We start from the raw sequence: 27199 nt of genomic DNA on the forward strand, positions 1-27199 counted from the left end.
TACTAGAAAGTGGACCTCTTCAGTTTGGGTATAATATTCTTTGAGATGTCTTACCATCCATTGACGACTGCATCAGAAAGGATCTTTGTTCTCAGTCAGCTAAGGCTTGTACGTATGAAAGCTTCATAATAACCTGTCAAATATTACTTGTTGCTTATGTCACATACAGATTTCTCTCTGGATCCATCATTAAACCCGTTGTAAAACTCTAGTTCCAGAACTTAACGTGAATATATATATTTTTTTAAAAATATCTAGACCAGAACTTCCTATTGACGTTTTCCAGAGATTATTAGTTTTTAATCGTGTCCCTCCACCCACTGAGCCAATACAAAGTCTTTATAGAGCATAGATTTTATTTTCTGCTGTGTTAAGTAAAATACATTAGATCTGCTACAAAAATGGTTTGTGATAAAAAAGGGGGGGCTGCTACCTTCAACATTGCCTGGGGTGGGAGGAGAACTCTACTGCTCTTACTTGTAAAAAGCATGAAGGGAAAGTATATGCAGTGGTATTGTACATTAATAGACATGTACCCGATGCAATGCATAATGAGCCAGTGTCTGCCCTGTATTACATGTGGGATCTATTGTTTGCTATGCGATAGTACAAATAAATAGCTGTAGAATCTACACCGCCATCTGGCAGAATTGCTGGTGTGACTGGTTTGCCAACAATGAAAACTCAGTTTTGAGCAGCATCCCTCAGCTGTTAAAACCCTGGAAATAAGCACTTGGGCAATTGACTGAAGTACTTGCAATATTTAAATTGTTGTTCTGAATGCAAAAAAAAACAAAACCATTCTGGTTTTTGGGAAGCATATCTTTTGCAACTTTCTTCATGTTTGATTCTACTCTGCTTTATTTCCCAGCCTTCTATTGAATTTCCAGAAGACTTTGATGAAGTGAAGAATGCAAAACAGGTATTCATAAACCTTTTTTTCAATTGCTGTGTTCTGTGTTCTCAAAGTTTAATCATAATTTTACCGTCTTTGTTTCACACCGGTGCGTGCCCAAGCAATTACAATATAGCACTAGAGACAAAGGAAAATAAATTATAGAAAGGGAAAGTAAACTACTGACACTGAAGTGTGAAGTCTGCAGAGCTCACTAGAATGGCTCCAAAAGATTAATTTATATTTTACTCTGGAACTTATGCCACTTGTGGAATATTGACGTTACAATTATTTACAACTTTTAGCTCCTTCTTATATTAAGTGTGGTGTTGGGAAGATGCGACTAAAAAGAAAAGAGCAGTAAAAAATTTTTTATAAAAAAACGACTATTTATTTTTGCTTCTTTTTAAGAAATTGGTTATTGCTTGGCTGTTGAACCATGATCCTTCCAAAAGACCAACTGCTATGGAGTTGTTAAAGAGTGAACACCTTCCTCCACCTCAGATGGAGGAGTCTGAACTTCACGAAGTGCTTCATCATACTTTAGCAAATGTGGATGGGAAAGCTTACCGGACAATGATGGGTCAGATATTTTCACAGCGCATCTCTCCTGCAATTGATTACACCTATGACAGTGACATTCTCAAGGTTTGCTTTAAATTTAATGACTAGTACCCTGCAGGAATAATAAAATAAATAAATAACCTACAACTGCTGTTGAAATCTGAGCTCTTACAATTTACTCCTTCGTTAGGCTAGGCCAGGCTTCCTCAAACTCGGCCCTCCAGATGTTTTGAGACTACAGTTCCCATCATCCCTGACCACTGGTCCTGCTAGCTAGGGATCATGGGAGTTGTAGGCCAAGAACATCTGGAGGACTGACTTTGAGGAAGCCTGGGCTAGGCGATGCTGCAGTCTAGTTTATATGAATATCTTCAGATGTCACACTGATCCAGAACTGAATACTTTTGCTTGATATCCTACATAAGGTTACACATGTCCACCTATGCAGATACTAGATGATAATATGGGCGAATAAATGCCCTACTCCTGATTGTGCCCCCAAATGCCTCACACCAGTGATGGTTGCACATAGATGTACATTTCCAGTGAACAGATCAACTTATCTGCATAGCAGGTAACAGAGAATTGCTTGGAACTTAAGATCTGAGACTTTCCCAACTTTTACTTTCCACTGCAGCCTCCTATAAAGAAGTTTCTGAAGGTTTAGGAGGGTACCTATGGAACAATAGCAGCTTGGGCAAATTGGTGAAAACCTCTTGTATATACCTTGCGAGAGCAGAACTGCTTTCTACTCTTGCTAGGAACGAAGCTTATGGAAATTAAGCATTTTCAACACTTGTCAATGTGCCATATAAAACTAAGTTGCAGTAGTAGTGCTTCCAATGTTAGCATTAAAGATGTCAGTATCTATGTCCCCTTCTTATGCCAAAAGCACAGAACATGCAGTTATAACTGCATTTTTTTTTTCTTTTACCAGGCTACATGGAGAAGGAGGCACAAAACGTTTGCAAAAGCTTTTTGTGACCTGTCTCCAATGCAGCTCTTATTTTTATTTATGGATGTAAAATGCTGTTAAGGCATGAGGCCATAAAAACTCCTGCTCCCAATTTAACACCTTTCTACATGACTAGAAATGTGAAAAACAGTTGTTGCAGGAGAGACATTATTTTTTAGCAGCGTTTTTAGCAAATGGTACTGTTCTGACACCTCTGTTGCATTTTCCCTTTATGTCCTAGGGCCTGTTTTTGTTTTTTAAATCATCTGGATTCTCTCCTTTTTAATCCTGGAGCCTCACATGGGACAGAAATTCTGAGGCATGTTTCTGGGCCTAACCATCATATTTCCAGGAATACTGTAATGGTTAAACTTTAAATTATTAGTATAGAAAACAGCCAACAGAGTGCAAAGGGGCCAATATTCAATGAAATGATCTGCTGGTTAAAACTAATGTTAGACTCTTTCCTGAGTATAACATCCATATTGCTTTCTCATGGTGTGACAGTATGGCTGTTCTGATTTGAGGTGGCTTGTACTTTGGATGTTTCCAGTGTTCAGAATTCCTTATGCATCATGATCATTCTTGATTCCAGGGCAGTTTTTCAGGGCAGTCAATCAAGATTCAGCAACATGTATGTGAGACAGTCAGCCGAATCTTTAAAAGACATGGTATGTATGTTTACACAATTGGTTTTTGAATTTGTTTTAGACGTAAATTGGGTTAGGGAACTATTTTCTCTCCAAAAAAAAAAATGTGAGGCTGGTGGATTACAGGGACATTGAACAGCTCAAAGATTTTGCCTTTTTAGTTTTTGCTTCTATCTTAAAAAATTGTTTGAGTAATTGAATAAACTGGAGGCGAATAATTGAACACCAAACTGTTCACCTTTCCAGAGCCAGTCCAAAAACACTGTCTGTTGTGGACCGCTGTGGTAATTTTAATTCCCCTACAACAGAGCACAATTTGGCAGTCTTATTTTGCCAAATAAGATTTGGCACATACTCTAAATTTTCTTATAAGATGTCAGGTAGCGTTAATAGGCACAATTTTCCAGGATGTTCTTTTATGAAATTAATGCACTCTGCCCAGGAACCCATAATGCTCCAGTTTATTCCAGTAAGGTTTTCACAAGAACGGTATGTGTGAATTCTATGCAAAGAGAATTTAAATGGTCACCAAAACTACATCGGCAATTCAATCTTATAGCAATAAGAGAGTCCTCTTTCTTCTCTGCACCTATTACAGGGGTAGGCCCAATATCTCTTACAGAGTGTTGACCAGCCAATCATGAACATACAGCTTTCTTATTAAGAAAAAAAGGAATGTGACATAGAGTGCACTGGCTTTCTAAAATTGTCTGTCAGTTCCCTGTTTGTGGTGCAGAAATTAGACTCTTTCAACCATTTTTGAACAGGAGCTATCAAGCTGCACACCCCCTTGCTAATGCCTAGGAACAGAAAACTCTACGAACACAACGAAGCTTCATATTTAATGGATCACAGTGGAATGTTGGTGATGCTTCCTTATGATCTCAGGGTGAGTACCAATGTGGAGTTAAGTGATCTTAGAGTTTCTGCCCGACCTCTTTACCAACTTTGTTGACGACGAGGGCTGATTCAGACATTGATGTTGGCATTATAGGATGGTCCTCTCCATGCAGCTGAATTCCTATAAGACCTTACTGCTTTGCAACCACTCTCCCTTCTCTCTCATGTGGAAACCTGATGCATTGGTGCTGACCTTTAAAGCCCTAAACGGCCTTGGTCCTGTATACCTGAAGGAGCGTCTCCACACCCATCATTCAGCCCGGACACTGAGATCCAGCGCTGAGGACCTTCTGTCGGTTCCCTCACTGCGAGAAGCAAAGCTACAGGGAACCAGGCAGAGGGCCTTCTCAGTAGTGGCACCCGCCCTGTGGAATGCCCTCCCACCAGAGGTCAAGGGAATAAACAACTACCTGACATTCAGAAAATACCTGAAGGCAGCCCTGTTTAGGGAAGTTTTTAATCTGTGATATTTTAAATGTATTTTAATATTTGATGGAAGCCGCCCAGAGTGGCTGGGGAGACCCAGCCAGATGTGCGGGGTACAAATAATAATAATAATAATAATAATAATAATAATAATAATAATAATAACAACAACAACAACAACAACAATAATAATAATAATAATATATTATTATTATTATTATTATTAAGGAAACAATTTCTAGCATTTATAAAAGGCAGATTAACTCAGAAATGGCTTCACATAGTCAACAACACATTCCCAGCGTGACAAATTAGCTTCATTTAGTATTTTTGTCACCATAGCAAAATAGTTATATATATATATATATATATATATATATATATATATATATATATATATATATATATATATATATATAAATGTGCAGTCTGATTGGAGGAAGTGTTTTAAAGAATTTTAATAGCTGCAGTCGAAAGGGTTGCTCTGACGTGCCTGTTCCTTTTTACCTCCTTATTTAATCATGTCATAGGTCTGGCCAATTCTGCTAAAAATAAAATGCTCATTTAGAGGATTAAACTAGCAACAATTTCAAATGGTTATTCTGTTCATTTAGCCATAAAATATTGATTACTGGAAGAATTTCACATAAATTAGAATGATTGGCTATGTAGATGAACCTACTGGAAATTTTGGTGGAAAACTTTCACTAGCATTGCCTATTTGGAATTAAAATGAACTTTTGACAAGTAAGGAAATCATTTCTGAAGTATAGTGGTACCTCGGGTTAAGAACTTAATTCATTCCAGAGGTCCGTTCTTAAGCTGAAACTGTTCTTAACCTGAGGTACCACTTTAGCTAATGGGGCCTCCCACTGCCGCCACACAATTTCTGTTCTCATCCTGAGGTAAAGTTCTTAACCTGAGGTACTATTTCTGGGTTAGCGGAGTCTGTAACCTGAAGCGTCTGTAACCCAAGGTACTACTGTACTATAATGATAAGAAGCCTATTTTTCTCTATTTCATGAAGTACTATGTTCACTGCAAAATCATTTCAACTGCTTTTGTTTGATACAATTATTTTTTTTAATTTACACTCTGCATTTTACATTTCCTCCTCCAGATTCCTTTTGCAAGATATGTAGCTAGAAATAACATAACAAATTTGAAAAGGTAAGGGAATGGCCCAGGAATATATTTCATTCTTTCTTCAAATGTAGTATCTGCCTGTCTAAATTTTGTACCTTTAAAAATAAATCTGACCTATGTAGGAGAGGCCATAGTTCACACTTTGCATGTTGTATCATTCCCTGGCATTTCCATTTACAAAAAGAATCTTAAGTAGCAGCACTGAAGGAAGTCTCAAGTCACAGCCAATTGTTGCAAGCAGAATAGGGGTAGATGAGTCAGTGTTTAGGACTGTAAAATGCAGATTCATATCTGTTTGCCCAGACCTTTGGGAATGTCAGATGATTGATCGTTGATCTCTGCACATGATTTTATTGGCTGTGTTAATTGTTTGCTGTCCATATATTGTACGTTGCTGTTTTTATTGTGTTGTAATTGTCGCTGGAACCTAGGGTTGCTATATTTCAAAATGTAAAATTCCTGACACCCGCAAAGTTGTTGAGCTTTTTTCCTCCCTCCCCCCAAATAGTAATAAATATGTCCTCCCACCCTCCCAGATACTGTATTGAGCGGGTTTTCAGGCCTCGGAAATTAGACCGCTGTCATCCAAGAGAGCTCTTAGAATGTGCTTTGGATATCATCACTCCTGCTGGCAACAGTTTTCTACCTATTGCAGAAGCAATCTACACAATTTCTGAAATAATCCAAGAGTTTCCTGTGTTGCAAGTAAGTGTTCCTCTGTTTTCTTTTTTCCAAAACATACACAGTGTTTTAGTTTTTGTTTAGTTTAAAAGGAGGAGTCTCATTCTCCTCCTGCACTTATCCCCTTAATGTTAGGGCAGAATAGGAATGAAATTGGTCTATTTTATAGCTTGCCTTACAGAAGTCTTTCAAAATTTTATGCAGTTTAGTTTTTCTTGCCTCTCTACCCAACTGTAACATATATTTGCCAGACTTCTCATCAAGGAGTATATGTGTTTAGTATCTGTAAGCAAGACATTAAGGAGAAAATGTTGGATTTTTCCAAAGATTTTGACATACCTTCCCTTGAAAAATCTCAAAACATTTTAAGAAAAAAATTGCAGAGGAGAAGCAGACATTATGAAACTGTAGGGAACTTGTACCAGCTAAGATTACTAGAAAATCACACCGAGAACACAGTAGCCACAACCCAGCATGGCATAAACATAGCCTTCATTTTTATTTGTTGAAGCTTATATGTTAATGATTCTACAAGTATTTATATATTAAATACCAAATTTGAATAACTGGTTAGGATGCCAAGAACTGCTTAGATTTATGCAGTGAAGTTGCATTAGCTGAATAGAGTTTTTGAAGTTTTCTGACACATACTCTTCACACCACAATACCATGTTTTCCAAACTCTACTCCATTTCAAAACCACTCTTTGCAGTGCCAGGGTAGAGGGAGAAGGCTTCTGCCCCTAAGCATGCTTAGACTCACAGAACAGGTTTCATGGTTCATTGGATCCTGACCACTGTTTTCAAGTTGTACGCAGCTAACATGGCTTAAGTGCAGTTTCAGACGAGTTCTTCCAAGTTTGAAGTACACCTAAGTTCTGATGTGCAAGACACAATGCTATATATTAGGAGATTGAATGATTAGTGAACTTTTTTCACTGAATTAAAGAAACTCAAATTTGGCTATCATTGAAAACGTAATGGGCATAAACACCAAACATTGCTCTTTATTAGGAAAGAAACTATAGCATCTTCTTGAATCACACTGCCTTACTGAAAGCTATCCTCCTGCATTGCGGGATACCTGAAGATAAACTCAATCAAGTTTACATCATTCTCTATGATGCTGTGGTAAGTCATTTATGTGTTCAGTAACCACAAGAATCCTTGATTGGTTGCAGACAAGCTGCATAAATCATTGCAGCAGGTTTTGAAGGAGTGGTCAGCGGGAAAAGGTAGAGTAGGTGTTCACCAGGATCACAGAGAGAAGGAAAAGACAATGGGTTCAAGTAGCAGGGAAGTAACCTTAAGGTGAACATTGGATAAAATGTCCCCAGCTGCCTTTTGGCTTTGATGCACCAGATCTGCTTGCTGTGATTGGTACAGACATCACTTGCTGGTTCAGGAACCCTGGAGATAGTGGTGTGGATGCTTATTCTTCATACAGCATTGGTTTTCCTGTGGCCAGCATTTGTCACATTCTAGCGCATGTTGCATGTAAAGCTTTTCTTACATAGGAAGCTGCCTTGTGCCTGTCCATCTAGCTATCAGGCTTCAGGGACTCTGCTTCCTCCCCCCCCCCCCTTTGGCAGTAGATAAGCAGAAAGCGAAAGGAGTCCCTTGCCATTTAGAAATTTTCATGCTCATAGCGAGAGAACAAAGAATCTATTTCTAGGAATGAAGGTGCTCCCAATTAAGGATCCCACCCCACTTCCCCCCTCGTCATCCACGTCACTTCCGCAACTTGCAACCCGATCTCACAACCACTGTGCTTTCTGTCCTGCCACCTTATCTGCTCTCCTTGTCCTTGGGCTGAGTGGATGGATGCTTTCTGTTCTCTCTCTCTCTCCCAGTTCTCCTCCTCCTAGCTGTTCACCACCCAGTTCTTCCCAACTCTTATCCTCTGAACTATGTCCCTCTGAGAAGATTTGGGATCCTAGTCAGGGGCAGCAGGAGGGGGGAGACTCTCACCAATTCCTCATCAGTGTAGCCCTCTGCAGCACGGCCCCTGACACTAGCTCAGTATTGTCCACACTGACTGGCAGTGGCTTTCCAGGGCTTCACACTGGAGATACTTTCAACCCTACCTGGAGATGCTGAGGATTGAACCCTGGGACCACCTGAATGCAAAGCAAATGCTTCACCACTGAGATACAATCCTTCACCCAAAGCATAACCAGAGTAGGTCTTAAGATCAGTTCAGGTGCAACACCAAATTCCAGGATTTGCATTCAGACCTTCCTCCAAGGGCAGAGACAGAACTGTTGGGTTTCAGAGGGCAAGAAATGTTTAGTTGTGGTGTATCATTGGCGTAGTGGTAATACTTGACTGTATGCTTGCCTCAAACTTCCTCAGAGACTTTTTTTTAATACACCCAAGCATTTGAATGTTGATGTATGTCTCTCATTCACTCAGTGGATTATTTTTAACTGTTTCTTCCTTGTATTTTTTTATTTACAAATACAACAAAATGTTCTGTCACAGTGATCATTTGTGGGAAATATGTACTTGGGGGATGTTTAGTGTGATCACTTTTAGTTACAATTGGTGTATGGTTTCTAATATTTCTTCATTTTCTATGTAAGTTTCCTTGAGACGTTCCAATATAAGGAGACACATAAATAAAGTTTAATAATAATCTGCATATAAATGTTGAACATTTTATGGGTGACAGGACAGAAATTTAAATGTCACATTTTTATTTTATTTTATTTCATAAAATTTATATACTGCTTGGTTTTAAAAAACACAAATTCTCTTTTAAGTCGTCCCCCCCCCCCCAAACTAGAAATAAGAGAGTATCAAACAGCTTGTATGTTGATCATTTATTTTGCTGCAGACTGAAAAATTAACTAAAAGAGAAGTGGAAGCCAAGTTCTGCAACATTTCTCTATCATCAAACAATGTAAGTAAAATGAAAATGCCTTGGTTATGTGTGCGTGTTATTTTTGATGTATAGATACATTTATACCCCACTCTTGAGCCCTGAGAGATTCTCAGAGTGGTTAAAAATTAAAAGCAACATGCTCAGTTTTCTTTCATAATGCTATGGAGGTTCAGGAGAGTGTGCAAATACTTCCATGAGCATTTTACTTAACCTTTCTTTTTATATTCTCCTTCGTCCCAGGCAGGACATAGCTACTCCCTCCCAATACTGCAGTCTTTTACATTGGTTGGCTTTGACCTGCCTGTATTTTATACTTAACTTAGCTGAGATTTCTCTATTAGAAACAGACAGTATTTAAACATACTGAAACCACTGGGATCACACCCATTTTTCTATCTAAATCAGGAAAGGGCACCAAGGTGCAAGGTCAGTGCTTGGAGGCAGCAGTGAGCTGGAAGTAGGCCAGTAAATTGGAAGCTGAATCATGAAAAGCAGATATGCACCAGCATGGTCACTGGAAGCTCAGGAGTGCCTGTTTCCAGCTTAATTGATTCAACAGGTTTGGCTACTTTGGGGTGTAGATGACTTGTACATTGTACTCCATGCTCTGGTAACTTCCAGAATAGGTTGTTGCAACACACTCTAGAATGGCGCTGCCCTTGAAGATGATGCAGCAACTTCCAACTGGTACAAAATGTTGGTCCAGAATACTGACTGCGGCTCCATTTAGAACTCACATAGTCCCATTTTAAAACAGCTGCTTTGTTTGCCTGTTTGCCTTGCAGATAGAGCTTTCTGCTCTTGTGCCTTTAGTTCCAACCAGCACGTAGCAATTCTTACATTTGTGCTTCATTTATACCCATCTCTTGCCTTTCAGCTTGTTCAACTGTACAAATTCATTGAACAGAAAGGGGAGTTGCAAGATCTGATGCCATTGTTAAACACGATATTGAAGCAAAAGACGGGGGCCACCTCGCTGGTGAAACTCGCCATGAAAGAGCTTGAGGAAACAGTGGGTCTGCTAAAGAAACTTGGCATAAAAATTCAGGTTTGTACGAGTTTTTTAAGTCAAATAAATGGCTTAGAACAGTATTTCTTATGTGTCAGGCCACTGATTAATCGTTAACAGATCTTCCGGATTTAATTGCCATAAACAAAGCACCTACTGAAGCTAGTCACCTTAAGTGCGCAACATGTAAAAAAATTACAATGTGTAGTATTGGGGGGCTTTTACTTTAAAGGAGGCAGGAGATCTGACCAGTTTACTTAGGTCATTAATTGAAAATGACCAGTTGTACACCAGTGCAGAGGATAAGCTTGAGACAGATGGATAACAATAGCTCTTGCACACCCCACCCTGTGAAAAGCCAGGCAGGAGGGGATAGATGCTCTTTAAGATCACTGCTGCCTTCCTTAGGGAATTTTAATTCTCATTTTAGCACCTGAAACAACTTTACATGCTTGTTAATTTGAACATGTGGTACCATTTCTGCTTACTGCAGTTGCCTTAAGTCTAAGATGACGACATAAACGCAACGTTTTGTCTTGCAGGTATCCATAAATTTGGGGCTGGTTTATAAAATACAGCAACACAATGGAATTATATTTCAGTTTATTGCATATATTAAACGCAGACATAGGATAGTTACTGACATTCTCGCTGCTGGGGGAAGATACGATCATTTGGTGAGTGCTTATAAATTTATGCTTATAAATTTAAGCTGTGATTGACACTTTTCTAGTATACCTCTGCTTTTTGTCTTCTCAGATTCCACAGTTCAGAGGCCCACAAGCAGTTGGTCCAGTTCCTTCGGCAGTTGGAGTCAGCATAGCTATAGACAGAATAAGCTCAGCAGTTTTGAGTATGGAAGAGCCTGTACGTTTGCATTCCTCTGCATTACGTTTTTAAAATCATTTAAATGTAAACTCAGTAAAGAGTAACAAAGCTGCAGAAGTGTTGATCCCTCTCAAACATTATCAATTACATGAAAATATAGCAAATAGTATTAAGACTGGTAATGCTTGTTTCATTTAAGACTTTCATTCCTGTAATTGGGGTCATGCAAATGGTGAAGGTGAAACTAATACCTGGATGCTTCCAACCGTGTAATGTAGAAATGCATGTAAACTTATTTTTTTGGAGGAAAAAACAGTTAAACTCTTGTTTCCAAAAAGTCTGTCGGCTTCTCCAAATCGTTGTTTGCCTCCAGCCTGTGCACCTTCCAAGATGTCCAAATAATTATGATTATTAACCAAGAATATGACCATTATTTAGCAGCTAGGACTGCTTTATATCTATCAAAAGCAAAGTTCACTGCCATTCTGACTTAATCATTTCAAAAACAGTGGTGGGGCAGTTCCTCTAGGATTCTAACAATTTGGTCCTCCCCGCCCCCTTCCTTTTCTTCCAGATTACTGTGAGCTCTTGCGACCTGTTAGTCGTTAGTGTTGGCCAAACGTCAATGGCAAGAGCTCTCAATATTGTTCAGAAGCTCTGGGCTGCAGGAATTGCAGCTGAAATCATGTATGACTGGTCCCAGGTAAATCGCCTATCTAATATATTCATCATAGCACTCAACAACTTCCAGCTGCACAGGTACCCCCCCCCCCGGTACCCCTGATTTGTTCTGTCCCCCTGGAACAGATTTGGGGATGGTGCAGGGTTGAGGGAGTGACTCCTGTTGTGTAACCTGTTCCACCCCTACAAGGATTTAGTTGAATCCCACCCCTTGCCTCTCACTTTAAAATTGTTGAAACCTCATAAAGCTTAACAACATATCTTGTATGAGCACTCCTCCAAAAAGATTGTCCAAGCAGAGAAAACCTGATACTTCTGCCTGGTATGGATTATATATATTACTTTTAAAAAAATATTTCCACCCCCCCCCCCCCGCCTCACCCTTATCCCCACTGCAACTCTGTGAAGTAGATCCGGCTGAATGACAGTGACTGGCCCGGCAAGCTTTGTGGAAAGGGAGGGATTTGAACACGCCTCTCCTCAGTTCAAGTGCATCATTCTCAGCCACACTGTCTTTCTGTGTCTTTCCAGAAAACATTCAGTGGTGTGAAATCCAATCTTTATTTTTGTATAATTTGTGGTCCTTTTAGTCCCAGGAGGAACTGCAGGAATATTGCAGGTGTTCCGGGATCACCTACGTGGCCCTCGTCTCTGATAAAGAAGGAAATCATGTAAAGGTAAAAAGTGCCTGGGTTGCATCTTTCCCCTTCTGCTTTTCTTTGCCTGTTGTTCCTGCCCTGTTTGCTCACACTCCCAAATTTTGCGGTGCTCTTTTGCAGAGTGTTGTCTGAGGGCACATAATGCAGCCACCTCGCTGATGGTGCTTAAAGGAGGTCTAAGCCTGGTCAGTGTCTGGATGGGAGTAATACAAAGGGGAATCAAACACCTATTTTGCATTTTTTGTAGGTGAAATCATTTGAGAAGGAAAGGCAGACAGAGAAAAGGATTTTGGAATCTGATCTAGTAGATCATCTGGCTCAGAAACTGAGGACCAAATTCTGTGACGAAAGAAGCAACAGGTAGCTATAATGCATAGTAACTTGGGGAAATAAGACACTAATTACATTAGTAGTAGGAATAGTAGTAGTAGTAGTAGTAGTAAAATTTGTATGCCACTTTTCCTTATAAATGTGTTTCAAGGTGGCTCACAACAGAACAAAAACGCAAATCAGTACACCGTTACAATAACAATCAAATGCAAAATCATTTCAAAACACAAGGCAACAAATACCACATTTTGATTATATGTGTTTGTGTGTGTTTTAGACAGTCACAGACATAATCCTTCCAGCAGTGTTGTTAGGCTCTGGTGCAGCTCATTGAACAAGCAGCCTTCCTGGTTGATTTTGCAAACAGCTCAGGATAAATAAGTGCATATTGTTTAGAGTAAAATACAGAAGTTGTCATATGTTGAACAACATAACAATTTATCACATCACCTTTTGATTTATTACCTAAATTGGCGATCGTGTGGAAGGGGCATCTGAACTGCCACTTCCAGAGCCATTCTGGCTCACATTGGCCAGGGCTATACTTTGGTCCCCCTCCAGTTCCTTAGTTTTTCAACCCTGCACCATTGGATTCTCCCTCTATCCCAGGTGTTGCGAGGCTAGGCAGTCATCAGACATCTCTCATGAATCTAGAGATCCGGTGGATCAAAGACTGCCTGTCACCCCCTTGAATGCCCCATTTGGGGCTTTACCACCACCAAAAGAACTTCCAGTAGCAGATCTTCGCCTGCAGACCTATTCAGAGGTGTAGTAGGAGACCCTCCTCCACCAATGAAGCTAGTTGCTGTTGGCAGACACCCCCAGTGTCCTAACCCTTTCCAGCCAGCAAATCTGAGGATTGTTCCATTGTCCAAAATATCTTACTTTTATGTAATATTGAAGAAAGCAGCTCATAATAACAAATGTTTTGAGCAACCTGTTTGCTGTTTTTGTTTTAGGGAAATTTCTGATAATCTGCCAGCACCAAATCTAAAAGGATCATTTTCTAATACTTCAGGTATGTACTTTATACATAGGTATATGCTAACGGTTAGACTATATATTAATTTAGTAGTGTTCATTGCACAGATCATGTACATTACAGCAGATGCTGCACATTAATTGTATACTGAACATAACTAGTTTTATATTTTAGCAAGTTCTTCCGTGGAAAATGCAGTTCCTTGGCACCTAAATTATATATATTTCAGGACCTACCCTGCTCTTTCAACTGCAATTTGTTTTCACTGATTTTAATATTGTATATATAAATTGTTGTAACCACCCTGGGACCTCTTGCTGAAGGGCAGGTGCGAAGTCTCATCTAATAGTGAAACCTAGTTGTTTATGTGTGTATTCAGCTTTTCAAGAAACTACAATAGTTCAGTGCAGGCTAGCATTAAAAATGCTTTCAAGGACATAACACATGAAGACTTGTTATATACAGGTGAAACTCGAAAAATTAGCATATCGTGGAAACATCCATTTATGTAAGCAATTGTTTTCATTAGCTACTGGAGTTTAATATATGAGATGGACTCATGACATGCAAAGTGAGATATGTCAAGCCTTTGTTTGTCATAATTGTGATGATTATGGTGTACAGCTGATGAAAACCCCAAAGTTGAAATTGTTAATTTGGGGTTCTCATCAGCTGTACGCCATAATCATCACAATTATAACAAATAAAGGCTTGACATATCTCACTTTGCATGTCATGAGTCTATCTCATATATTAGTTTCACCTTTTAAGTTGAATTACTGAAGGAAATGAACCTTTCCATGATATTCTAATTTTTCGAGTTTCACCTGTAGCTTTTTTGTCTCTTTTAAGCGTTCATGTGTAAGAGAGGTGTTTCTAACTAAATATTTTAAATCATCTTAGGTATGTCTGAGCCACATGGAACTGTAGTGGTACCAAATGTCTGCATTGTACCATCAGAGAAGTTGTCTGCAAGTGCCAGGCGGCGCTATGAAGTTCAGGTATCATAAATGCAGCTCTCCTTTTAGTAGCTACATTGCAGTGTTTCCGTAGCAGTGAGGTCTCGCCACAAATGGCATACGTGTCAGGGATGCAGAAAAGAAAAAAGGAAGTGGTCTTGCACCAAATCAGTCCATCACAAGTCAATCAGGCTCAGTACTGCTTACACTAGGATATGACTTCCAAAAGTTGTTGAGACTCCAGTTCCCATAATTCTTGACAATTGACCATGCTCTGTGGGGCTGACAGGAGCTGGAGTACAGCAACATCTGAAGGGGCAGAGGTTCCCATTCTCTTGTCTACATTTACTACATTTAGCAGCGACTCTCCAGTTTCAGACATGAACATTTCCCAGCCCTGCCTGGAGATGCCAGGGATTAAACCCAAAACCATCTGCATGAAAAGCAAGTGCACATGGCTGAAATTTGCACATGAAACCTTGCCTGCCAGGCTACTAGCTGCCTTAAAATGCTTAGCTTCAAACTACAGTCGTACCTCAGAAGTAGAACGGAATCCGTTCAATTTGGAAACCAAGACACAGCTTCCAATTGGCTGCAGAAAGCTGCTGCAGCCAATCAGAAGCTGCAGAACCAGCGTCTGACATTAGGGTCAGGATCATTCTGTTGCAAAATAGGTTGCCAGCAAGGTGCTTCACATTATTTCCAACCAGCGAATGCGATCAAGAAGCATTACTGATGAATTAAGTCCGCTGAATCTTTTTTGCTTTTAAATTGTTTTGAAGAATAAACATAGAGGCGTGTGTGCATCAAAATATCCATGATTCTGAGAGGCCCGCAGTTCACGTTGCCGCTCACCATCCTAGTGAATGGAGTGGTTTCGAAGGCTTTTGGATGCCTTCAGGACAGAGTCAATAATATTCGCACACATGGGATAGCTGTTTTTATTTTAAGGATTTATACCCTGCCCTTTGAACGCCTTAAACAATCTAATTTGTAGAATGCATTGTGTGGGTGGACGTGCAAGTGGATATGCAGTTAAACCCCCTGCACACCTGGCTGTTGGATGTTTGATATACCAGTACATGTGGATTTTCATTTTGATTCTTCCATGAAAACACTGTAGCATGTAGCACAGTTCAGTGAGAGAGACTTGGCTTGAGAGTACAGTGGATACAAAATCCATTCCAGGGGTCCATTCGCACCCCAAAAATTACATAAATAGAGGCACGCTTCTGTGCACACACGCGACCCATTTGAGTGCTTCTGCGCTGCGCATGCGTGCGGTGAAACCCAGAGGTATACACTTCCAGGTTTGCTGTGGCTGTAACCCAAAGATTCCGTATCCAGAGGGATACGTAAGTAGAGGTATGACTGTATAGTGTATACAGTTCAACAGGATTGCTTGTTTTTGTTTTGATATGAAAAGGAATAATCAGATTTGTCCGTATGTGCATCTTTAAAACCAAATGTAATTTTCAGGTACAAACCAAACTCCAGACCTGCATTGCTACTCTGCAACAGAAAAGTGAAGTTGAAATTTTAGCAGTAAGTAACTTTGTTGTGGAAATTAAATGATTAAATGTATGCCACCTTGAGCTCCTTGGGAGAAAAAGATGAGATATAAATGCAATAAATAAATATAGGGGAAAACAGAGGAACAAAGTGTTCTAGTTATTATTCCCATTTCCCCTTTCCAATTTAATTTTAACTTGTTTCCAAGACCATGCAGTCTTTAGAATTTAAAATTTAGATGAGAGATTTGAGAAGTTCAAAGTGTTTATATGGATTAACTCAGATGCATCTTGCTTTTCATACATATTCCAAACTTACATTGATTTAATTTTTGTTTTTCCTGCAGGTGGATCTGCCGAAGGAATCTATAATGCACTTTTTATCCTTAGAGGTAAAAAAAAACTAGGACTGTCATATTTCTTATTGATATACCAGTATATCAGTATATAGGCTTGAAAGTCCCACTTGTCAGGTACAGCAAGGAAAGCAACATTTCCTGCTGTAGAATTTATGCCCGCTTAAGAGCCAAACATCTACAGAAAGGTTATGTGTAACTGTCCCTTCAACCCAACCTCCCACTTTCCAGGTTTCCTGTCAAAACAGACCTGGACTTTTATACACACTACACTGCAGGAAGAACTGATATCAACAATCAAGCTGACATTCTCAACACAGTGCACATATCATACCAGCATATTAGGCGCTCAGTGTATTACACACTATTCCTACTTCACAATAAAAATTTTGCCTGTTAATTACCATTTCCTCTTCTCAGTGTGATGCAGATGAACAAACCTTCTATTCAACTGTCAAACAGCTGATGTCACGATTGCCGAAACAAAGATACATTGAACTAATTTGCGATGAAATCCACAACATTAAAATGAAAAAAAGGTAAGCATACTTGCAAGCATGATTAGATGGTGTGGAATTCTCATATGGAAATCTACAAGTCATATTGCAAATTTCATTAAGGGTCAGGCAATATGCCACACTGATAGGGATAGTCAGATAAAGGCTCATTCAGTTCACTGGGTCCTCTCCTATTCCTCCTTGCCACATGACCAGAAAGATGACTTCTGCAGTTTACTTGTGGCTTCAGAAAATCTCAGCTTACTCAGGAGTCCTGGTTTACAACAAACAACAGTTGTTTGGCTTGTTAAGCAACTAACCATTGGGCTGTATCCCAACAAAGTCATCACATTAGCATCAGGACTTCCTCTTCCCTTATACCCCACCCCAGTATGATTTGACAGGGAGGAAATAAAAGTGCAGCATAGAACCTTCATCCATAGAAGTGAGTGGCTGCTGTATGTGAACATAATTCATTCAATACCCTGTGGTCAATATTTGAAGGAATAGTGTTTGTCAGCCACTGAAATTAAGGTGTCTACTTTCTCTTGTAAGAGCGGATTATCCAAGCTATAGAATATTCTAAATGACTGGGAGTAATACTTTAAATGTTCTGCCTTTTTCTTTCTTGCAGAGTTCCTGTGCTTATTCTCTACACCTACAGAGATGATTATTACAAAATTATATTTTAGTAATGAATGTTCAAAGAGAATGAACTGGAGTACTACTTGGAACCAATACATGCTTCCAATCACGCTAATGTGAAGAAATGTTTTGCGCACAGTTGTCACGGGGACTATGTCGGGACAGCTTTTAAAGTATTAAGGATTTAGCTCCTGTGCCATACTTCCTTTATCTCCTTTAAAGCTGTAAATCTTTCCAGAATGTATTGTACAGTAGCCTTTTTTATAAAGTCCTGTTTGAGTATCTTGCTGTATTGCTGTCATTGTTTCAAGCAAAGCAGTGGGTGGAAGATTCAACTAGTGACTTAAACAAGAGTTTTAGTATCCATAGTACCAAGTCCTAGAATCCCAACAACCCGCTCCTTGTCTGAAGGAGTCTTCTCATTCATCACAAGGACATGGCTGCAGTCTAGAGTCAGAGAAAACCCTCCCCCTTATTAGGATCTAAATTGCCTTTCTACTTGCCACTACTGCTGGCCTAAACTTGAAGGGTAAAGAGAGTGGCCCTCAATTACTGCAGAGAGCAATTCCCATTCTTCCACAAATTTCCTATACAGCCCAGTAAGGAAACTGCCCTCTAAGCACTGTCTGTCCTATTCTCTGTTAGGGGAAAAAATCAGCTACTGTAAATGGGAGTATTCATTGGGGTTAGATCAGGGCTGACAAAGAAGGTAACATTTAGAGTATCCCTATGAGTTGGCCATGAGGTTTGGAATCCAACATCTGGAGGACTGCAGGTTAGCTGCCCAATTGACACCATAAGGACTGCTAAGTAATATAGTTCTAGCTTGCTGAGAGAAGCATCATACTAACAACTGTGATCCAAGTTCATCTATTTTAAATACAGCAGTCTCAAGTACAATGTAGGTTTCCTATTATGTTTCCTCTACACATCCAACCTATGTGTAAGCACAATTAGAAACCCGTAATACTGACTAATGGAATGTACTTTCTATACGAAAATTTAGAATCGGGAGAGTTCAGTACAGCTTCTCTTGCATTATGTACATGTTCTTAAGAATGACTCCTGCTAATAGTTTCATCTCATTCAGGGATGTCCAACTCCCAAGAGACTTTGATCTACTCCCACTATAAAAACACTGGCAGTGATCTACCCATTGTATTGATCAATAATCAAAGTTGTTGAGTTTCAGTATAAGATTTCAAATATTAATCCTTTATTTTTGTACTATTTCGCCCAAAAGATGGGTTCTCCCCAACAACCACCCACTCAGACCAACAACTCAGAACAGATACAAAATCCAACAGCATCTACAATATATGTATTGTGGTTCTATCCCACATATCACAATCCAAAGAGTGTTTTCAATTTAAGAAGTCTAGATTCTAGTTATCCGCCAGAAGTAAGGTCAAAGGTTAAGTAACAGCATGAAGAAAAAACTGTTTACATGCTAGAATTCAGATCCACTGTAGGGGTAGAAACATTATGTATTGTCACTGTGTTGCTTTGCTTTTCTTATTTTTGCTTTTCTTGTCTTTTTTCTTTAAACCGTCCATGTTAGCTCTGAGCAAATTTGAATAAGCCTGCAACCAAAACAACCAAAACATTTCAGATGCATTCAAATTCCATGGAAGGATTACAAACAGTAGCAAGTCATTTGCAGAATTAAAATATTGTAGTTAGAAGTGCCCATCTTTCTCAGAGTGCCGCACTTCATTTATTGATTTTCTGATTTGAAGTTAATCCATAAAATGTTCTGAAATGGAAGTGAATCAGGTATACACTTACCATCTGGAATTTGTTGACTTCCTTTGAACTCACCTATAAAAAAATTAAGTCATGTTATTTTAAAAATTACAAGATAAAATGACAACAACCTCTTCAAGAACTAGTACCAGTGACCACCACTTTCAGCTGAATAAATCAAATTATATTCTAGTAAGGGTTAGAGCATCTTTGTGGTTTAATGCCATGTACTGAGTTTTGGGGAAACGGGAACAATTGCTTCTCAAAGAGCTTCAGGTAGCAACTTGAAAGTTTATGGAGTTGAAAAAGGACTTCCCGAACGAATTTTTGAAGCAAGTCTCAAATTTTAAATTGCCATCTGCTAAATTCTCTCCATTTTTATAATTATGTATGCAGTGCATTGGAAAGAATTGCACTAATCAATGTTGCAAGCAAATGGCATTCCTATTTACAGTCATACCTCAAGTTGCGTACGCTCCATGTTGCGTACATTCGACTTACGGACCTCCGCGACCTGGAAGTCCTCCCCGGAGCGCAGGTGCGCAGACGTGCATGCGCAAAAACGCAGGAACTTCCGGGTTTTTTTGGGGGGCGGGCGTTTGTGTTAAGCACACCCGTGTTACGTAGCGTGATCCGAAACGGTACCACTGTATTGTGTTTGCTGCTGTTCTTTTGTTTCCAGGTAACCTAGCAACAAAGGACTCTACCAACTGCTAATTTTGTGACTCTCCTTGCCAATGGAATTAAGATGTTTAGGAATTGCAATTTAATCCTTATGATAGTGGAACCATATAGTCCCTAGGATGAACATACCGAATCTACATATAAACACTTAAAATAAGGTTGATTAAACAATCTAATTTGTGACAATTAGCAAGTAATTTCTTGCCCACACTCAAAAGAAATTTCCATTTATCTTCAGTCATGTTAGGACCCAACTGAGTGAAGCCTACCTAATACCTACCACTGTGCTTATCTTTTTCTTCCCATCTGTTGCTCTAAGAAGACATTTGTTGTCTACAGGTTCAAAGCCCTCAATATGGCCCTTTCGTGGGATGGGTCTTGTCCGACCATCGTCTATATTAAACAGAAGCATTAAAGATATATTCTTATACAACATCCAACTGTGGCAAAATAACGCTGAAATGCAGGTTTGTACTTTTACAGCTTTGAAGTTTCGAAGATTAGGAGAATTCTGAATGTGGAAGCTGAGAATAGCTTTGCTATGTTTAAATTGGACACAAATGTGTATGTGGTTTTTTAAAGTGTATAATGGCTACAGTTAGATGCAAACAAATAGTCACCTCATCCTCCAATCCCACTAAGAGTGCCTCAAATATCTGGCTTAAAAGCAAACACAGGGGAACAGGGAAGGTATTACCAATCTAGCCTAGTTTTTATGATTCAGGCATGGAGTGGAGGGTAGGAATCAGCTCAGATGTGGCAGCAACAGACTGCTCAAAAAGTTCGCTACTGCCACATTAATTCTTTCAACGACTCCACAGCAACCCCTTAGTTCTTTCTGGGGAAATTCTCCCCCCCCCCAAAAAAAAATAAGGTTGCTCAGACCAGAATGGTTTTTTTCTAAAAGTCTTTTAAGATTTTATTTGGCTTGGCTTTGGGGCTCCATTGTGCAAACAGTTGAGAGTTGAGCTTTCATATTTACTGTGCTTAGCTAAAAGAGGATCTCATCAATTTTATACCCCCATTCCATCTACTGTTCTCTGCTCCTAACTGGGATGGAGTAGGCTATAGAGGAAAAGTGTGGGTGCTACTTTCTAGCCTTGGCTTGCAGACACCACTCTGCTGTAGTGGATGCCTAAACTACAAAAAACAGGTTGTTTTGGTTTGAGCACTGGAGACTTTAAATCTACATTAGGGACCTGATCAGCTGTGCCACCTGCTCCCTCCCTTGTTTCTTGGCTAACAGGAGCTGGCAGGACCTAGGATGCGACAGTGTAGTCACTGCTCTGCACCGCCCAGTCCCTCATTTAGAATTTCCTCAATCTAGCAAAAATAAAGCATGTATTAAAGAAGCTGAGAGCTACAGACATGGTTTTTTTTAAAAAATTATCCACACATTTTTCAGTTCTCATACATACATACCAATTTCAGCACTACTTCATTTATGTTAACAACTGCAGTACAAACTTGCTCATGACACCTTTTTATTTTAAAGGCAATATTGAAAAGCATGGTACTAGGCAAATATACAGGCATATCCGCCATTCACAACTGCTGAAATAGTTAACATAATACTTACATTTTTTTAGCGTTATATAGACGCTGCCTGTGCTCCTACATTTTTGAAACAATCTTGTAAGCTCCGTCAGAAACTGCAAACGAGAAACCCGTTTCCGATTAAGAACAACCGCGGATGGATGACGTTTATGGAATTCTTAACACAATTAAGAGCTGGAAAATAACCCTTATTTGATTCCCCCCCCCACCCCACCCCATTGCAGTTTCCAGTGACACCATCCGATTGCAATGCCTTCATTTTCGGGTCTCTATCCCCACCTTCACAAAGCAGCAATTTATCAGGGCTGATAAATCCCTTTTCCCCAACCCGCGCAAAAAAACAAAAAAACAACCCAGCCCCCAAAAGGTGGGAATCCTGGCTGGTCTTAGTTTAGCAAACCAGGGGCGATACGCCTGAGAAATGAATGGATCTTGATTTAACAAAGCGAGAGTAACGCAACTCTCGGGTTCATTAATGGGAGCCAAGATCTCCGCACCGGAATCCTCACGGGAGGCACCGCCAAGTTCAGGAACTGCCACGCCACCATCCGCCCCCCATGAGGCGGCCAAGCACAGAAAGCGGGTGGGTGGACCCGCCCCGGCTCAGCCACGTCTGCCTACCCGGCCCCCAACTCAACAGAGGCGGGCCAAGGGACCCAGGAAAACGCGAGGCTGCGGCACCTGCTCGCTCTCCAGCAGCACCATAGCCGGCTCCTTTTGGTCGCTCGCTCGACGCCTGCAAGAGCCCCGACACAATTCCGCGGAGCGAAGGGTCGGCCCGGAAACGGAAGTGCTTCTCGCCGCCACGAAGGACACAGCGCTCCGTGCGGCTAGAGGGGAACCATCCCCCCCCATCTGGCTCGCTGCTGCCCCCGCTCGGCTGCAAGCGGTATTGCTCCGCCGTCCGATTTAGCTCTGGAGGAGCAAGCAGGGGTTTCAAACGGAGCGACCCGCGAACCTGTCATTTATAGGCTCGTTAAGGGAGGGTCAGGGTCGGATTTAGGTTTGATGAGGCACTAAGCTACTGAAGGTAATGGGGCCCTTTATATGCCCAGCTGTCCTTTGTCAACAACAAATTGTCGCTGTTTTGTGTGTTGAATATATATGGTAATTTATGCACCTAATAGGTATCTAAAGCCATTTGCCACTGTTGCTGTATGTAGGTTTTATTTTATTTGTTTTTTATCTTATATTTTGGAAATGTACATCCACTTTTTTTTCCTTTAATTTTTTTTGGGGCCCCCCAAGAGAGTGGGGCCCTAAGCTATAGCTTGTTTAGCTTATACATAAATCCGGCACTGAGAAAGTGCAGCACCTTCTCCAAAGGCATCTCTGGATATTAGACTGACGTTTAAGCGCATTCCTTCAGTTTCAAAAAAACTCAGTATGAGAAGCATACTTCGAAATGCCCGACTTTCTTGGAAGGTTTTCTAGCCATTCCCTCCCCTTGTAGATGGAAATGGACAGAGACAGGGGTGGAACTACACCTGATGGCTGCACATTTGGCGGAATGTCTTATTTAATTTATTATTATTATTATTATTATTATTATTATTATTATTATTATTATATGTGTTTTTCTATTGTAATGTTATGTTGTGAACCACGGGTATAGGGCGGTATGCAAATAAAATAAATACTGCATATCTTAGAATTGCCTAAGATTTCAAAAAGTGAAAACCCGGACACAAAAGTTGTAGAATGGCAAAGTTCAAAAAAATTAATAATGGACATTTCAGCGATTTTCATCCGGACGCTGTCATATTCCGGCTGTGTCCAGGAAATTTTCAGCTATGGGCATGGCTTGCAAAAGCTGTTTTAATTTTTTGTAAAACATCATGAGAACTCAATCAACTCCTTTCTGACTAACCCTTGTATCAAAATCTGCTCACAATTTTCTGTCAAAAGCAGTAGGAGGCACTGTGACTGCACAAAATAACTAAAGTTAATCCTCTCTGTCCTGATGTGTAAGAGCATTTATAACTGGTCTTTAACTTATGTTAAAATACGTAATACAACCCAGGAGGCATAATGACAAGCATCCATCATATTTGATGGCTATCTAAGCAGAGCATTCAAAGTAGAAAGATGTTTTTATCTGAGATCACATTTTATGGAATGTCTTTTCCAATGACACACAATGTGTCACAAATACTTCTGGAATTGCAATACAGTATAATATTACCTACAGCCATTCGGACAATGTTATGTTAACTTAGTGATGCTGTTGGTTTGTGAGCTACCTAAACACCTCACCCACATTGTGCTAATTATTACCATCACTTCATTGTCCATTTTCTTTCAATGGTGAGTGTGAAGTTGGGCAAAGAGCTGTTGTATGTTATGGTTTCCAAGTGGGGTCTGGGACCCATTCTCCTCCTGGTCTTAAAGGAGGAATGCCAACTCTTTTTCTGGGCAGGGCTCTTGCGCCTTTAACAGCAGGGAGAGTCTGTGAAATTGACTGCAGCAACAAAAAGGCTTGTAAGTATGAAGGGAGCAAGGGAAATAACAAGAGTTTTAGTAGTGAGTGGAAAGATATTGTCTGGATGCCAGGTCTACCAGAGGATGAACATCAGGTCCACACCCTACTTCTTTGGTGATCACTCATAGCAGGGTAAGATTGTCTTCCATGAGCACAGTCTTAATGACATGTCCATAGGTGACTGTGGAGGCCAATTCTGGATCCACAGCAGGGACATAGGTTTCTGAGTGGGAGTTGATCACGGTGAGGGTTTGCCAAACGCCTTCCACTTAGTGTCTTCAAAGCCCATGACACCTTTGGTAAAGGCTGTTCTCCAACTGAAGCGCTCGCAGACCAGTGTTTCCCCATTGTCGATGCTTATACTACTTTTTTAAAAAAATTAGATTTGCCTTGAGGGGTGGAAACGTGGAATATAAATTTCTCAGAGGCCTGATACACCCCACTACTTGATCACCAGATCTAACATAAATGCTGGACCTGTTCTCTCATGTGAATTGCGCGTGTTTATATATTTAATTTATTTGTCTTACTTTCCCTCCCACCCTCCAAAATTCCTGTGGGTGCCCTTGACTCCATGGGATTGCTCTGTAACTGCAGTGCTAGAAGGAAGCCACATGGAACAACTCAGCCAGGCTTATGTCTCAATAGGCATGCATAGGGTGCCATGTAAAAACTGAATTTTGTGCAGGCCATAATGTGATGCATTAAATATCCTAATGGGCTTGCTTGAATACTGTATGGCAGATGAGTGAATAATAGGGAATGGTTTGCAGTCCTTGATTCATCTGAGCAAGGCTCCTTGACCTCTGACCACAAGAATGCTGTAGCAAGATTTTATTATGAACAAACTGAATGGGGTAAGAGCAAAGTCAGGACACACTCACATCTCAGATATGCAAGTTAGGGCACTTCCTGACTTGATATTTTGGTGGAAGCGCACACTAATTAGTTTTGCCGTTGGGGCAAAATACAGTGTAAATCTGCAAGTAAGTTTGGGTTTAAAAATTTATGATGCCAGACTGACCCATCCTGTAGTAAAAAAAAAAAAAAGGTAAAGGACCTCTGGACGGTTAAGTCCAGTCGAATTCAACTATGCAGTGCAGCGTTCATTTCCGCTTTTAGACCGAGGGAGCCGGCGTTTGTCCACCGCTGGAGTACCTATTTATCCACTCCCACTGGTATGCTTTTGAGCTGCTAGGTTGGCAGGAGCTGGGACAAAGCAAAGGGAGCTCACCCCGTTGCAGGGATTCGAACCTCCCGATAGGCAAGCCCAAGAGTCTCAGTGGTTTTAGACCACAGCGTCACCTGTGTCCCTACTCATCCGTGCTACAAGAGAGCAACACCCTGCTCCTGCTTCAGCAACAGTCAGCCTTAGACTGAGCTTTATGCAAGAGTAGCAGTTCAGTCTCAATCATAAATTCTGCTTTTACTGAAAGGACCACTTTAAAAGGAGCCCATCCTGCTCCAGCAGTCTGTTATTTTGATGGAGCAGAGGTTGTGCTGGGTCTTCGGTGATTGAGTCCTCTGAGTCAGAGGATGGCAAGGCAACATCCTTGGGCCAGAGGGGCACTGCTGCCTTGGGCTCATATTGCAGACCTGCTTCTAGGTGAGACCAGTGCTTTTACTTTTCCGGGGGGGGGGATGTTTAGGGGTACTCTCATTTTGACTCAAGAAAATCACAATTTTATATTTCAAATCAGGAAAAATAAATACTGTAAATGGGACAAAAGTACAAAGATTCACAAAATGTTTAGGGGTATGCGTACCCCTGTGTGCCCCCCAAAAAGCACTGGGCGAGACCCTGCATGCAATTCATCCCAACTCAGAGTTCTCGATCTCATTCCCTGAAGAAGGAGGATTTGAACCCAGGATCATGACAACTGGTTTTTCAGTAACACAAAGAGGTGTCTCAGCATTGAAAAAAGAAGTACAGGAATGTGGGTAGTTTGCTCCCTTCCCTCTATTATTTTCTGAACACCTTACCAGCTGCTGCTGAGCATATATCTTCAAATATTTACAAAACAGGCACCCAAAAATGACTGCAGGGAGAGATACAGGCTCCTCTTCATCACCTGACCCACAAAGAGAGTGAATCACTTCTACTTAACAGAATTAGGTAACCTGCAATTAAGTCATTGGAATCTAAAGGAGTGGAACAAAAGGCTGTAAATGTCGATTTCAATTAAAAAAAAAAAAAAAAGCAGCAGCCTAAAGAACCCCAACATCATCACAAACAGTCCTGCTGGCTCTTGGCTCCCTTTCAGAAAGCATTATTGTGTTTTATGGAACACCCATCAGAAACTGAGACGGTGTTGCATCATTGTGGAATGAGAACATTCAGCTGGGAGGGTGCAGAGAAAATCAAATGTTCCTGGTGCTCTCCGAACTGATTGGGAATCAAGTTAAAGTGACATGAGAAGGGAAGAAAAAGGCCAGGCTGAGGGCAGCATGACTCACATCCAAGGTTGCTGGCTTTAACTCCATGGCCTTGCCCAGGAATGCCCAAGAACACTTTCTAAGCTCTGTAAACATGAACACGTTCATGTAAACATGAACATTGCAACCTGCTCACTTCCCTCTGCTTACTTTAACTTCCTGTGCAATAAGACAGGTGCCAGCCTGCATATTGTTTTGATTGGGCCCTGTCCTGAACCAGAGTTTCATCTTGAATTTCGATGCCTGCCTACCACAGAATGCTCTGCGGACCCCCTGATTGGTTGCTGTCTGCAGGCATTTTAGGCTTGAGCCCAACAGGAGGTGCCATCAATTATCCCTATTTGCCCTGTTCATCATGGCTCCCTGTGATCCAGATCTCCATATGGTGCCTCCTTGATATCGTACCTGCATTTCAAAAACAACGAAAGTGTCCTGTAGCACTTTAAAAGGCTGACAAATTCAGAATGCCACACAAACCTGTGGTCTACAGGCCACTTCATCTGATGCATCTGGTTTAGTCATCTCAAAACCATTTGTTCCTTTTGTTCTTGATTACAGTTGCCTCTGAATGGCCGCTATTCTGTGGAAGGGATTTAAGCCAAGTCAGAACTTTAGATTCGCACAAGTAAAGTGGATTTGTGCAGTCTGTTGCCCTAGTCGCCATTACCGGTAATTCTATTAATTTACCCACCCTAGAAATCAAGGTTGGGTGGTTTGCAATTTCTTGGATCCTT

At 40.5% G+C, this 27199-nt stretch overlaps 2 protein-coding genes across 4 annotated transcripts in view; one reads left to right on the plus strand and one right to left on the minus strand.

The window, feature by feature from the left end:
- Positions 1-17843, plus strand: part of EIF2AK4 (eukaryotic translation initiation factor 2 alpha kinase 4) — a 42922-nt gene extending 25079 nt beyond the window's left edge. For all 3 annotated transcript variants that reach the window (XM_033145000.1, XM_033145010.1, XM_033145020.1), the window contains 21 exons: positions 7-108; positions 872-922; positions 1307-1543; positions 3010-3085; positions 3832-3953; positions 5511-5560; positions 6073-6241; positions 7231-7347; positions 9056-9121; positions 9981-10151; positions 10655-10789; positions 10872-10979; positions 11515-11643; positions 12212-12298; positions 12528-12640; positions 13570-13628; positions 14496-14593; positions 16031-16096; positions 16410-16454; positions 16839-16957; positions 17550-17843. In XM_033145000.1, coding sequence (XP_033000891.1) covers positions 7-108; positions 872-922; positions 1307-1543; positions 3010-3085; positions 3832-3953; positions 5511-5560; positions 6073-6241; positions 7231-7347; positions 9056-9121; positions 9981-10151; positions 10655-10789; positions 10872-10979; positions 11515-11643; positions 12212-12298; positions 12528-12640; positions 13570-13628; positions 14496-14593; positions 16031-16096; positions 16410-16454; positions 16839-16957; positions 17550-17607 — 2178 coding nt within the window. In that variant the 3' untranslated portion in view covers positions 17608-17843. The remainder of the gene's footprint in view (positions 1-6; positions 109-871; positions 923-1306; positions 1544-3009; positions 3086-3831; positions 3954-5510; positions 5561-6072; positions 6242-7230; positions 7348-9055; positions 9122-9980; positions 10152-10654; positions 10790-10871; positions 10980-11514; positions 11644-12211; positions 12299-12527; positions 12641-13569; positions 13629-14495; positions 14594-16030; positions 16097-16409; positions 16455-16838; positions 16958-17549) is intronic.
- Positions 17844-18763: 920 nt separating this feature from the next.
- SRP14 (signal recognition particle 14) lies at positions 18764-22337 on the minus strand. Its single transcript, XM_033145033.1, has 5 exons — positions 22229-22337; positions 21570-21642; positions 20271-20383; positions 19349-19381; positions 18764-19143 (listed from the first exon to the last, which is right to left on the minus strand). The coding sequence occupies exons 1-5, from the start codon at positions 22250-22252 to the stop codon at positions 19054-19056; spliced, it is 333 nt and encodes a 110-aa protein (XP_033000924.1). The 5' UTR covers positions 22253-22337; the 3' UTR covers positions 18764-19053.
- Between the last annotated feature and the right edge of the window lie 4862 nt (positions 22338-27199).

This window comes from Lacerta agilis, chromosome 1 (assembly GCF_009819535.1).
Source record: "Lacerta agilis isolate rLacAgi1 chromosome 1, rLacAgi1.pri, whole genome shotgun sequence".
Classification (NCBI taxonomy): domain Eukaryota; kingdom Metazoa; phylum Chordata; class Lepidosauria; order Squamata; family Lacertidae; genus Lacerta; species Lacerta agilis.